Source organism: Panthera leo, chromosome D3 (genome assembly GCF_018350215.1).
Source record: "Panthera leo isolate Ple1 chromosome D3, P.leo_Ple1_pat1.1, whole genome shotgun sequence".
In the NCBI taxonomy this organism is placed as follows: Eukaryota; Metazoa; Chordata; class Mammalia; order Carnivora; family Felidae; genus Panthera; species Panthera leo.
The window spans coordinates 80,632,025-80,645,963 of NC_056690.1; the positions used below are offsets into that span (position 1 = coordinate 80,632,025).

The 13,939-nt window shown below is 42.9% G+C and overlaps 1 protein-coding gene across 1 annotated transcript in view; it reads left to right on the forward strand.

The window, feature by feature from the left end:
• The window catches only part of PHLPP1 (PH domain and leucine rich repeat protein phosphatase 1), a 212,508-nt gene that overhangs the window by 168,262 nt on the left and 30,307 nt on the right, over nucleotides 1–13,939 (forward strand). Inside the window, exons 10-11 of the mRNA XM_042909413.1 lie at nucleotides 1,830–1,985; nucleotides 11,935–12,135. Coding sequence (XP_042765347.1) covers nucleotides 1,830–1,985; nucleotides 11,935–12,135 — 357 coding nt within the window. The remainder of the gene's footprint in view (nucleotides 1–1,829; nucleotides 1,986–11,934; nucleotides 12,136–13,939) is intronic.

Genomic DNA, 13,939 nt, shown 5'->3' on the forward strand with positions numbered 1-13,939 from the left:
GTCATGCTTTTGGGGGATCTAAATGGATGTTTATTCAAAATAAATTCTAAATGCCCTATTGTCAAGGAATTAAACAGCCTGTGTGTGTGTGTGTGTGTGTGTGTGTGTGTGTGTGTGTGTGTGTATGTGTGTAGTGTGTGTGATATGTGGGACAAAAAGAATACGTATCGTTTTCCTATTTGTGGTGTTTACTTGCACACTTTCTGTCAGCCCTATCATTGATCTAATATTCAGGCAAGACAGCAATTCATTAGAAGTTGATTTGATATTCAAGCTTTGTTTATCTAAGCCATGTATGTGAAGAACTTCACCAGACAAATTAATATTTAAAAAGTGGACATGTACTAAAAGGAAAACAATGCTTAGATAGTATCCAAAAGAATTTAGCTAAGTCCAGTAATTAGCAGTTAAGACTCATACTGTAGTTATAAAATCTCCTTTATTTGGAAAAATCAAAATAAAGATTTTCTCACCGGTCCTTCAGATATTTATTTGTTTAAGGGTAAAGTAAGTGTGTGTGTGTATGTGTGTGTGTAGTAATAAATTATACATTCTACCCTCTAAGAATCCTGAATTGTACCCCAGGCCCAGTGAGACAGTAGAAATGGTGAAGCAAGTCCTGAATTACTGGTGTCAGGTGCATGACAGAGACTGCCCCCTGTAGTAGCTGTGACTGAATGGCAGTCCTGGATAACCTGTCTTGTTACACTGGTAGCTAAGTCTTCAAAGGCGGGCAGGCCACACCCCTTTCGTGGCCGCCTGTGCCGTCACAGCACTGAGACAGGTCGGTTGCATCTTTGTGAGCGAAGGATCTAGCTTGATTCTCGGTGAATAAAGTTATACCGTAATGTGGAGTGATTGTAACAGCTCTGGCCGCCCGTGAGTGAGGTCAGAGTGCTAGAAGACAGGAGGTGGGGTGAGGCAGCCTCACTCTTTGACAGCAGTGTAAGTGAATTCTCACTCCAGATGATCCTGGATGCAAATGATAACTTCTCCTTCCCACAGGCCCCACACTTCTGTGTTTCACCCTGGGGCCCGTTTTGTTCTCTACCACTGTTGGAGAAGTCTGAATTGGTCATGAAACAGATTTGTACTTGATCAAAAAGTATTCAACATTTGTTTCCGTTTTTGATAACCCCTGGAAGAAACACAGCCAAGGTTCCAAACAGCTCTCTGAGTCTCGAGAGAAAATAGTGGATTAAGTGTGTTTTCTTCTCTTTAGGAGAGGGTCTCTGTTCGGCCTAGGATTAAACCAAAGAGGAGGGAGTGAGGAAACGGAGAAATAGTTGTGATTGTGAAATGCAGATGAGGAAAAACGTAACATTTTATCTGTTGGCATTTGTAAAAGTTTAATTGGATAGAAGAATCCTCGTTTAATGTGGATCCTGTGGTTAAAAACTGATCGACTGTATTTATTCAGAATCTGTTGTGGGTAAAACACCCGTGTTCCAGGGCAATACGAGAAACAAGGCCTACCGTGGGAAGCCTACAACCTTTTAAAGCTCGCCCAGTGAGTCTAACAAGGGTAGACTGTTCTCTTCAGTATCTCCTATGAAACTTGTTTTCTCGCTTTCACTAAGTAGAGCTTCTTTGTTAAATATTCCTGCTCATAGGTTTTCTTATTTACTTGTTTGTTCACGCAGTATGGAAAACACTGAAATGTAAGAGCTCCAAGTTTGAACTTAGGGTAATGTGAATTTGCAGTTGCTCTGAATGAATTTGTTTCTTCGGAGAGCTTGTTTTAAGTATTCGACTCCTGTTCATTTTTTGTTCTTTGTCCCGAATTAGCTCTCAGTGAGTTTCCTTCTGTCTTGTCCCCTTTTGTGCAGCTTATTTTGTAACGGCGCTCTCCGGAAGCTACTGGCGGGACACAACGAGCTGACGAGGCTCCCTGAGAGGCTGGAAAGGACCTCGGTGGAGGTCTTGGATGTACAGCACAACCAGCTCCTGGAGCTGCCACCGAACCTCCTGATGAAGGCCGACAGGTAACGCAGCTGGTGTGTTTCGGTTACTGATCTCAGTCGCCGAGCGAGCGTCCCCTCGCCAGCAGGCCCGTCTTACGTGGCAGGACACCGTTTGTGTGGGTTTTCTGCTCATCTGCCCGAGATTTACGAAGAGCACGGTTTTGCCAGCCACGTCTCTGTTGGGTAGCGTGTGGAGTCAGGGCAAGAACCTGGACTCAAGAACCTGTAGGTTCTTCATTAATTTGACTGCTTTCCGGAGAGAACAGCCTGGAGTCGTTCACAAGCACGTGTCGTGGGGGTGTAGCCGTAACACGAGGGTAAGTCTGCCGCTGCTCCGACTTGTGCGGCTGCGGCAGTCTTAGCCACATTCTCTCAGGCCTCTCTGGTCTTGCTTTCATGTACTTGTGACTCTGGGCAACGGCCATCGTTTCCCTAGGGTTTGCTCAGTTCTCGTTGTTGTTTCCTAACCAGTTGTTCTTACCTTTACCACGGTTTTCCCCTTGCATTTACATTATTTCCTTTTGAACAGACTTTTTCCAGGTAGCTTGTTATGTTACACTAAGTAGTTAACGAAATTGTTTTGATGTGAGGAGGGGGTTAAACATTAAGTAAGAGTGGCCACATGCAGCACTTTCCTTAAAGAAGGCTTTAAGTCAACTGAGTGGTAACTTACTTGGGAACATCTTGTTTGCTTCAGAGTCCTTGTGCACCGTTCTAAAAAGCTCCTAGCCTGATGGCCTGCATCATTGTGACTGCTGCTAATGTTTATTTTTAGTGGGTGACTGTGACCTTAGAGATGACATAAAGGATTGAACTTCTAGTATACCTCATGAGAAAGACAAAAAAGTTGATTTTGTGGTGCTTTTAAAAAAGAAAATAATGATGGGTCTTTCAGCCTTAAAATAAAAACTTGAGATGTGTTTCAACCTGTGAGATTTTTCATGGGCAAAAAGAAGTCTGGTTCTCCGAAAGTGAATTAGATACCTGACCATGTGTACCAACTCCCTGTGCTTATTCTTGTCATAATACTCACCACACACTGTATTATAATTTCTTGTTTACTTGCCTGTCCCCACTCTTAGATCACGAACGCTGTGTCCAATGCCTGTGTCTTAATTACAGTGTTAGCCTCAGCATCTTGCAGTGTGTTGGGAATAAAACGGTGCTGAACAAATACTTATTTAATGAACAAAAGAAAATTTAAGGAATTTTAAATACTACCTTCACCTGTGGATTTTCATTTTTCTTCTATGTCCTTTAAAAAAAAAAAACTTTTTTTTTAATGTTTATTTTTTTGAACAACAGGGAGAGAGAGAGTGAGTGAGTGGGGGAGGGGAGACACAGAATCGGAAGCAGGCTCTAGGCTCTGAGCCATCAGCACAGAGCCCGATGCAGGGCTCAAACTCATGAACCATGAGATTATAACCTGAGCCGAAGTCGGATGCTTAACCAACTGAGCCACCCTGGCGCCCCTAAAAAAAACCCTTCTTAATCAAGAGATAGCTTATAGTGGAAAAAAAAAGTACAACCCTTCAGCATACTGCTCAGTGAATTTTCATATGTGTATATGCCCCTGTAATCATCGCCCAGATCAGGATAGAGAACATTTCTAGTTCTCCTTTCCTTTTCCTTTTGTTCTTTTATCCTCATTTTAAAAAACATTTGTTCTTTGTACCTAATATAAGTTATAATGAATTCCTACTGGAATAGTTACAGAGAAATAATGGAATTGTGAGAAAATGGGATTGTTAAATTGTAATTGACCAGTGCTCTATCATTCCCCTGACAAAGGAGCAATATTTCAAGATCACTTAAAGAATTATTCTTACTTTTGCATTCATATCAAAGTACAGTTAACCCTTGAACAACAGGGGGCACCACCCCCCACCCCCACCCCGGCACAGTCAAAAATCTGTGTGTGGGGGATGCCTGGTGGCTCAGCCGGTTGAGCATCTGACTTCAGTTCAGGTCATGATCTCGTGGTTCGTGAGTTCGAGCCTCTCATCGGGCTCTGTGCTAACAGCTTGGAGCCTGGAGTCTGCTTCAGATTCTGTTTCTCCCTCTCTCTCTCTGCCTTTCCCTCACTTGCACTCTCTTTCAAAAATAAACATTAAAAAAGTGTTTTTTTAATCTGTGTGTAACGTTTGACCCCCTAAAAACTTAACTGCTAAAAACCTGATGACCAGGAGCCTGACCGATAATGTAAATAATCAGTTAGCAAACATTTTGTATGTTATGTATGTATTATATACTGTATTCTTATGATAAAGTAAGCTGGAGAAAAGAGGTATTAAGAAAATCATAAGAAAGAAAATACATGTATAGTACTGTATTACATTTTTAAAAATCCATGTATAAGTGGATCCATGCAGTTCAAACCTGTGCTGTTCAAGGGTCAACTTTGCAACGCACAGTCTTTGGGCAACTGTAGACACATGGTTTTTGTTGTCATGAATACAGTGGGATTTGATCTCTTTCCCTGTGGAGAATTCTAAGTTATGTTATAACCTTATGTCCTCTTTCATAAGGCTAACTAGGCAAAACTTGGGTGCGGTTTTATAATGAGAATCTACTTGTTCTCCTGGGCGTCTATACTGAATCTACAGAAACAGATAGATGGATTCAGATTTAGGAGTCTTTGAGTGAGATAAAATCATTTCTGGATCTGGCCAAGTCTGATAAGTTCATGGCTAATAGAGTAGGTAAATAGTGCTGGAACTCTCCAACAGATAATAGTGAGTCTTTATTCATTTTTGAGGATTTGATTTTAAAAGGACAGTTCTGGATATTTTTAATTCCCTAGAAGCAATCAGTGAGCAGTCCTTCAGTCTCCTTGGTGCTGGGGCAGACCTGCAAACATGTCCCTGAGCGGGAGCTCCCAAGTGTAGTCAAGGAGACTATGTTTTTGTGTTCAGAAAAGGATTTGAGTGGGACATCTGTAATGTAGATTCTCCCATCAGTGATTCTGCTTACTGGTGACTTTGTGATCCTGGGCAACTCGCTCTGAATCTAGGTTTCTGCACGTTGCATATTCTGGACAGTTCCCAAACAGAATCTGTAGTTTGGAAGAGGAAGGATTGTGTGAACTGGAATATTTCTAGTAAAGCAACATGGAAAACTAGGAGCCACTGAAAGAGGACATTGCTGTCATGGAGAGTGTAGGCTGAGCTAACAGTGTAAGCTAAAGGCATTTAGGCAGAAATCCCCATAGACGGAATAGATGGGTCTATCCAGAGCCAGCTGCATTTTGGAAAATAGGAGCTGCTGTCAGGGGATTAACCAGCCTCTGTGCATCCTGGGAGGAGGGCAGGCCACGTGAAATGTATTTCTGGCACAGGAACGTCCTGGAGTAAAAGGCTGGGAGAATTACTAGGAGCAAGCATCCTCCTTTATTTTATGAGAGAAAAGCAAATGACCAAAAAAGGCTGAAATGAATTTTTTCAAGAAGACATATTTTAGTGCCTTTGTTTTCCAACCACCATAATAGCCACCTCTCCAGCATAGTGTGTTATTAGTCATGACTCTGAGTCAGAAAGAAAAGTTAAGAGTTTTGGTCCTCACAGGCAGATTGGCTTATGAAAGGGATAGTGTGAAGCTGCCGACTGCTGTTTTTGAACAGTGTTCTTGTGTTACTTGTTGGAAGACGGGAAACGCAACATTTTATAATGATTCTCACTGAACGATTTGCCACTTCTTAACGAGTTAATACTTCTTCCCCTTTCCAATGTCTAATGGAGGTTTTGTCATCTAAAATTTTTTTTAATTGACTGGGGCGTAATCTACATGCAGGAAAATGTGGAGATACTGTATATTTGGTTTGATGAGTTTGGGGGAAGGAATAAACCAGAACTGACCGTTGCAGGAGGTCAGCCCAGAAAACACGAACTTCAAAATATGAAAGTGGATTTTTGAGAAAAGAAATCTCTGTGACTGGCTTCTTGCAGGTGACTTCAGTTGTGCTTGGTTCTAGTTTGCACAGTCCAGGCCCACATCCTGCGGTCCTGGTACCTGCTGGGTGCCGCGGGGCATTGAAAGTGCCTGACGTCGGTGTTGCCCTCAAGGGGCTAACAGTCAAATGCAGACTCTACAACCACAGCACGGTAAACCGTAATGAAAGGCGGGTTTCAGAGGGTAAGAGGGAGGGAACTGATACGGGTAGTTTCAATGGAAGCTCCCGGAGTGGAAGAACAAATAGCCTGTGGCTGCCGTGCGATGCAGAGCTGTTTGGTAGCAATGAGACTTTGCTCCGATCCTTCTCTTCAGTTTGCTCCGTGATACAAATCTTACAAATATGAGATGCTCCTTGTTTCTTTCTTCGTTTTGTGATAATAAATTACTGTTGCCAGCTCCGTGTCTGGTTATATAACTGAGGAGAGGGCCTGGATACAGGTCATCGTAAGTTCTAAGTGGTTTCGCTAGCGCTCTACGTAGAACCTGTGCCTGGAAGCTGTAAGAGAACTGTCAGAGAAGCCTGCGTCACTGGACACAGAGCCAAAGACTGAACTTTGACTCCCTTTCTTGTGAGTTTTTCTTTAGCTCTGAATCTCGTCTGCTAAAACCAATGTCATGGTTTTAATTACATGATATTGTCTGTTAAGTGTTACAGCTTTAGAGTGGTGTATATTCATCTTCTTCACCTGGTGGCGGGAGGGTATCTGGTAACCAAATGAGAGAAGGGAATGTGCTTTAAATTAGGTGACTTTTTTTTTTAATGTTTATTTATTTTTGAGAGAGAGAGAGAGAGAGAGAGAGAGAGAGAGAGAGCAAGCTGGGGAGGGGCAGAGAGAGAGGGAGACACAGAATCGGAAACCAGCTCCCGGCACTGAGCGGTCAGCACAGAGCCTGATGTGGGACTGGAACTCAGGAACTGTGAGATCATGACTTGAAGTTGGCTGCTTAGCCAACTGAGCCACCCAGGCGCCCCTAAATTAGGTGACTTTTAGTAATATCTCTCTCTTCCTCTGAAAACTTTAGAGCAATTTTATTAAAGTTCTTATAGCTTGAACCGGCAATGTTAGCTTATGAGTTTACTCTCTGCATGCCTCTTTGAGTTTTGTTTATTTTGACTTGCTTTTCACTGGCAGCTGTGTCAAAAACTGTAGACAGATATGAGATGCTATGGACCTTGTGTTGCTGAGAAGCTGTGATTTTGTGTCTTATGATGAGGGCGGGATTTTGTTCTGTGGGGTGAACTGGCAGTATTCTAATCCAGATCTCACTGGCCAGGATCTCCCAGCTTACCTCTTTTTGCTCAGAGTTGGAGATCTCCTTGATGGAGGCCCCCAGGAGAGTTTCGGATCATCAGTTTTTCATCAACAACTGGGCAGGGTGGGGTCGACAGTCCCCCTGGGTCACTGGAACGAGTGGAGGGGGGACCACCACCCTTCCGTTCCTGAAATCTTGGTGATGGCCACCTCCCCATCCATCTCGCACCTGAATACTCTTTTGATCACAGGAGAGCTGCTCCCGAATTCGGCTGGTCTAGTTAACAAAGTCGCAGCTGACCCTTTAAAGGACAGTTGTAGATTCCTGCTGTGGGTGGACATTAGGATCTGTTTTTATCCGTGGTTGGAGCAGTACAAGGTACTTTCAGGGGGGCAGTGGGGAGGGTGTATGTGCGGATGAAGTACATGGTAATTATTAAATACCCTGAGAGAGGGGCGCCTGGGTGGCGCAGTCGGTTAAGCGTCCGACTTCAGCCAGGTCACGATCTCGCGGTCCGTGAGTTCGAGCCCCGCGTCAGGCTCTGGGCTGATGGCTCGGAGCCTGGAGCCTGTTTCCGATTCTGTGTCTCCCTCTCTCTCTGCCCCTCCCCCGTTCATGCTCTGTCTCTCTCTGTCCCAAAAATAAATAAAAAACGTTGAAAAAAAAAATTAAAAAAAAAAAAAATAAATACCCTGAGAGTATTAGTCACATTACAGACCATAAGTTTTAGTGACTCAGAACATGTGTAAATATCAACGGGACTAAACGGGAACAGAGAATTTGGAGAGCGTGATCAATTGACCATGACAACTGGTGCCTTTTGGCAAAGACAGATATTTCTGGCATTTTTGAGAGCTAAGGTGCCTACACTATTTTGTTTAAGTGAAGGGAGCTAACTGGTGAAGTACTGGTGTTTTGAGAATAAAATTAAAGTGTTTCTCAAAGTGTGTCTTCAGAATGCCCTGGGTAACTTATTGAACATGCAGATTCCTGGCCCTTACCTCAGTTCTGCTGTCTCAGTGTGGCTGATCATCAGAATCCTTAATTCCACAGATTTTTGAAGCCTTAACCTGACTGACTTAATCAGCGTATCTGGGCATTGAATTCGAGAATCGTGTACCTTCCGATAGGAGGGTGCAACATCACTACTCTGTGTTTTTGCCAAAAACGTACCACCGTGTTGTAATGATAAAATATCAAACAAATGTAAGTTGAGAGACCTTCTACAAAATAATTGTCTAGTACTTTCCAAAAATGTTAAAGTTGTTGAAGACAAATAAAACTGACTACAGGAGGCTAAGGAAGCACGATGACGAAATGCAAGGTGGGATCCCGGATTGGGTCCTGGACCAGGTGGAGGACGTCAGTGGGATAATTGACGAAGTTGGGCGAAGGTCTGTAGACGAACTCGTAGCATTGCATCACTGTTAATTATAACTGTACTTCTTTTTAAAACTAATTCTTTTCGTGTTCTTGTTCAACAATTCTTTCATCTGTATACCTTTTGTTCCTTTACCTCGTAGCCTCGTGGCCTTTAGTGCCCAAGCCAGGCAGATTTCCCTACCTTTTGAAACAATAGTTCTGTTAGACTGCATGCGCTTTTTCTCCACTCGGAATCAGCACTGTTAGGTGGTATTGCCAGACAATAATTGTGGTTTGTTTTTCGAATTGAAGAGTGGAGTATGGCATTAATTTAGAGGGCTCCTCCCAGCACTTTAAGAAATTAAGTAGGATGGAAAATGCCACTGCAGGATAAAGTGAGACTAAGTAGTGATTGTTCCATGAAACTTTTAATTACACGTGTGTGTGCTGCATCTGTGTTGGGTGGTCACGTAAAATGTCCTTTGTACTCTCGGTTACTATCATGAAAGTTTGGAAGCCCTTTACGAGCTACCAACCTTATGAAGACAATGAAGTTGGTAAAAGTGTTATGTTGTGCAGACAGATGATAAGGAATTTAGAGGGTTACGCACTTCCTGGGACATTTGGGGGCCAGAAATCAAGTCTTTGTCTAAAAGTAGGAAAGTTGCTGGGCTCAGGCTCGACCTTTTGGATTTTTAACAGAGTACAAGTCCCGGGCCTGATCTCCAAAAAAACACTGTTAAAATGCAGGCAGCCTGGCGCACCTACAAATAGGGGAATCGGTTTCACCACCAAATCCCGTGCTTGGCTTCAGTGGCAGACTCGGCTGTAAAATGTAAGGGTGTGCTGGAAATTACTGAAAAACAAACAAAAACAAAACAGGATACAGAGCCTAGATGAGCCAGAGCAGATGGACAGAACGTGTCAGGGAGGAACAGAGCGACCGCTCAAGAAGCAGGAAGTAGATTTGTCTCTCCCTGCTGTTGTGGGCAGCCTTCCAGATGCTTTAGGGCAGAAGCCGTACATGACTTTTTTCTCCACAACTTCTGTACTTTCTGCTAAGAATGGTTTTTGAATCTGAGTTGTCTTGAAGTGCTGTGTGCATTTGGTCGCCACACTGCCCGCAGGTGTCCTGCTCGACCTCCAGCATTTTTCACGAGGAGGGCCTATGAAAATGTCCTCAGGAAAATGTGTTATTAGTACTGTTTTTTAACATTTGAATTTTGGAGAGACGTGTCAGGGAATTGCGGACTCTGAAGATTAATGAGGTCTGGGTTTTATTTCTGGCTCTGCCATTAATTACTTTTTAACAATTGCCAAGTAATTTGACTTTTCTCAGCTTGAGTCTCTGTCTTCTGTGAAATATGAGAGCCATCTCTGGGGGCTGATGGGAGCATCAAATGAAATAGAAAATAGGAAAGAGCTGTGGCCTCAGCATAGCACCTTACAAATGAATGGAAAGCAGTCCTATGTTACTGCCTTTTCTCTCTTTAGCAGAAGAGGGTTGCCTGGTAAAGAGGATTATAGGGATGAAACCTTTCTCGGCACACGAGACCGTGTTTTCTACAGTTATCACAAAATCTATAAGGGAAGGAGCTTGAGGTTATCACATCATCTTGACTTGAGGCGAAACTCGGTGCTTTAGGAATTTTTGTAAAAGGATGGGTATTGAATTGAGTTTTCCCAAGACCATTTAATCAAAAACTTTTTAGCCCGATTGTCTGCTCTCTGGCCGTTAGCTAACACGGTGATTCAACCAGGCCCTTTCAGTTCAAATCAAATCCTTTGGAACCAGCCCATGTAGTTTTAAGTTAGTTTCATTTCCTGGAGGGGTAGGATGTAAGGGTTTTTTTCCCCCTTACTTTCCCATAAAAGAGTATTTGGCTCCTTCACTGCAGCAAATTTCAACAAGATGAGAGGACGAGTCTTTTTGGAAATCACGGTCTCCTCCTCATTCACATGGTGGGAGGGGTTTCAAAGTCCCTCTGGCAGCTTTCTAGGTGAGCATTCACTAGGCTGTCTTTTTTCCTTTCCCAACAGTGTTCCCTCTTTTTTCTGGCCTGAAGACAGGTGAACATTCATGAATTCTCTCTTCCCTTGTGTCCATAACTGATATATTCCCTAGAGAGTTATATTTTAATGAGATTGTCATATAATTTACCCCCCCCCCCAACCCCAGTCCATGATATTTTAGGGCAATGCATTGCAATACTGAAGAAATTCTTAACAGGGTATTTAAGTCAGGTGATATAAATGGGACCTAACGAACCAGACTCGTAAAAATACTTTAAAGAACTATGGTGCTGAAATTGGTTTCCTTCCTAGTTCAAAACTAGTTTCAGAAACTGCATGAATGGCCTTTATTTTCTTCCGTGTGGCACACACGACTATAATTTCCCATGACTATTTATGGTCTGTACAGCCCTTTCTAACTTCCCTTTTTTTTTTTTTTTTAAATGTCAACTGAATACGTGTTTCTTTAATGGAAAATGTTCTATTTTGGGGATACTGCTTTTCCTTAGACAAGTAGTGGAGTTGGACAGTGTGTATAAGTATGTGTGGGGGGTTGCAAGATTGGGGAGTATTAGTGGATTGACAGCTTGGCATGACAGTCCTGGGGATGACTCCTCAATACAAAGCCTTCTTTTTATCCAGGATTAAAAACTGCTATACCTCATATTGCATTTTTTTTTTTTAAGGAAGATTTTCTTCTTTTTTCTTAACATATGGCAGAATGGTCCTGAATTGGATGCCGAAAGTTTCAAACCTAGGTGGTTTTGAAACAAGAGAAAGGTGGTTCATTAACAGGCTTTTCCAGGTGGGGAGGCAAGGCAGCTTTGACCTTGGTAACCACAGGGGAGAGTCTGATGGGCTGAACACTCGCCGTGTTGCGGGGGCTACAGCTTGACAGCGGATGGAGCACACGCCGCAGTCGCGAACACGCGTCTGCAAAACGCGGTTTGGGCATCACACTCACCGTGTGATTTAGTTGTATTGTGACCTCATGTCTGATTGTCCTGTTACCCTAAGGGCCCTTTTATTTAAAAATAGGCAATTGTTTTTCTCTTCCTGAAGACAGAACATTAACTTTCCCGTGCCACCTTCTCTTCCACTCCCTACCAGCTGTAGAATGAATGCCCTCCTCTCACCTTGGTGCTTACGTAAACGTTGATTTTTACCTTTTCGTGTCTAGCACGTATCGATAGTTACTGTGTTCATCACAGAGCGTGGGGTCACGTATCCATATGCAGGCGAGGAAAGCCAGGGTTTATTTTTAAATGCCTGTTTCTAAACCCAGTTTAGAACACGCCAGGTATCAGTCAGAAAAATTCCAGATGTGTTGCGGATTCTGGACCAGAGCTCTGGCTTATCAGTGGGATTTTGTTGCATTTTGTCATTGTAGCCTGAGATTCCTGAATGCGTCTGCCAACAAACTGGAAACCCTTCCGCCAGCCACTCTGTCGGAAGAGACGAGCAGCATCCTGCAGGAGTTGTATTTGACAAATAACAGCCTCACAGATAAATGTGTGCCCTTGTTAACAGGACACCCCCACCTAAAGATCCTTCACATGGCCTATAACCGACTTCAGAGTTTTCCAGCAAGGTAACGGAAGGTCACAAAGTGTTCTCCGGTGCATTTCTGAAAGTGGGTTCACAGGTGGAAAGGCAAAAGCTAAAATGTTTATTTCCCAGATAAAGTGAAGCTTGTCCCTCCTGAGTTCACAGTTGTCTTTCATATCAGCTGTGATTAACATTTCCCTAAAGAGAAATGTGTTCGCTTTTCTCCTGTGAATGTATCCACGGACCCAATCACTATGGCATTCTTAGGATTTTGAAATAAGGTATTGTTATTTCGTGGGCATGTTTTTTCTTTTGGTTCTTTGTAACCAAATTATTATTCTGTTTAATTAACCTAATACGGTAGGTGGGAATTAGAACGTAAACCAGGAACCTGACGGTTCTTAAGTAGCTACCAGTCTTTTATTTGTGCTGTGGTATAAAAAGCCCCGGTGGCCTATGCGACCAGAGACACCATGTCATATTACAAATAACTTCTGGCTCTCAGAATATTCCATTTTTAATTCTGTTGTAGTCTGAACTTGTAATTTGGGGGGGCAGTGGCACGGTGTCTAACTTGGGGTGAACCTACACACCCAGCCTGCCACGAAGGAAATACTCCACGTGCAGGTCACTGGCGTTTGTCCATCTCACAAGTTAGGACCTGGAACACACACACGCCCAGCACAGAGGCGGCCGCCAGCCCCTTCTGGTATTCTGCTGCCAGCTCCAGCTGAGCACCGGGCAGAGCGAGAAATAGTGGCACGGCGTCCCTCTGCCGCCCTCAAGGCTACGAGCCTATGGAAACCTCACTAAGTGAGGAAGGCCAAATACGCATGGACTTAAAGTATTGCTCTGGGTTTTTTTGTTGTCATTGTACATATTTATTTCTGTATTGTTTCCTCTCGTTTGATATTAATGATTAAACCTTCTTTTTTCTTCTATGTACTTTACTTCTGTATACTTTTTTTTTTTTTTTTACTTCCATGTACTTTTACTGTGTACGTAGTATTTTACTGTAGAATGAGGAGATGATATTTTTGGAAGAAAACATGGCAATCACCTAACAATAATATCTCTGAAAGGACTCCTCATCCTATTTGAGAGGCAAATAAGCCCTGCAGGAGAAACTACCACTAACTCAGATTTCGATAGTAGCCTCCAGTGACCATGCCACTTGTAATCACCCTACCTACGGAGAATTTTTTCTGTACCTCATAAAAATGCATTTTGCTACAATCTCTGTCTCCCTATGGACTGTGATGTAGCACAGGTGCCCCCTAAAGACCCCAAGTTCCTCAAGAGTCAGGACTGTGATTTGTCGCCTTCAGTGCCGTGTATATATGAGGTCTGGTCTGGGGCAGACGCTCCACAGATGGTTTCCCAAATTAGAGAACATGCTCCAGCGGTCTCGTCCATTGGTCACCTTCCTTGTATGTGGAGGAATGGAAACTTGTTTAAGTTCTTTCTTGGGCCCGATTTCTATACTTTTGGTCATTTTCCATGCCCCATTACTCATGGATTTCTCCATATTTCTTTCCAAATATGATAACAGCATATTCAAGTAATAGTCTCACAAATTCAGGCAGTCGGAGCTCAATCCCTTCACAGTCTGTGTACACAGTGTTGTTTGTAGCATATCCTGATTCCTGCTCAGGATATTAAAAGACCTGATGTCATAAAATGAAAACTCAGTTCTTACTGTATCTTCGGAATATATTAATTTTCAAGATAAATAAGATAAATTTTATATTTGAGAGATGACAGAAGGAAAAGTAAATAAAAGGATTTCTTGCTAAATTTTTTTTGAAGGCTTCTTATGACAAATGAAACCATAACAAACAGAAGAG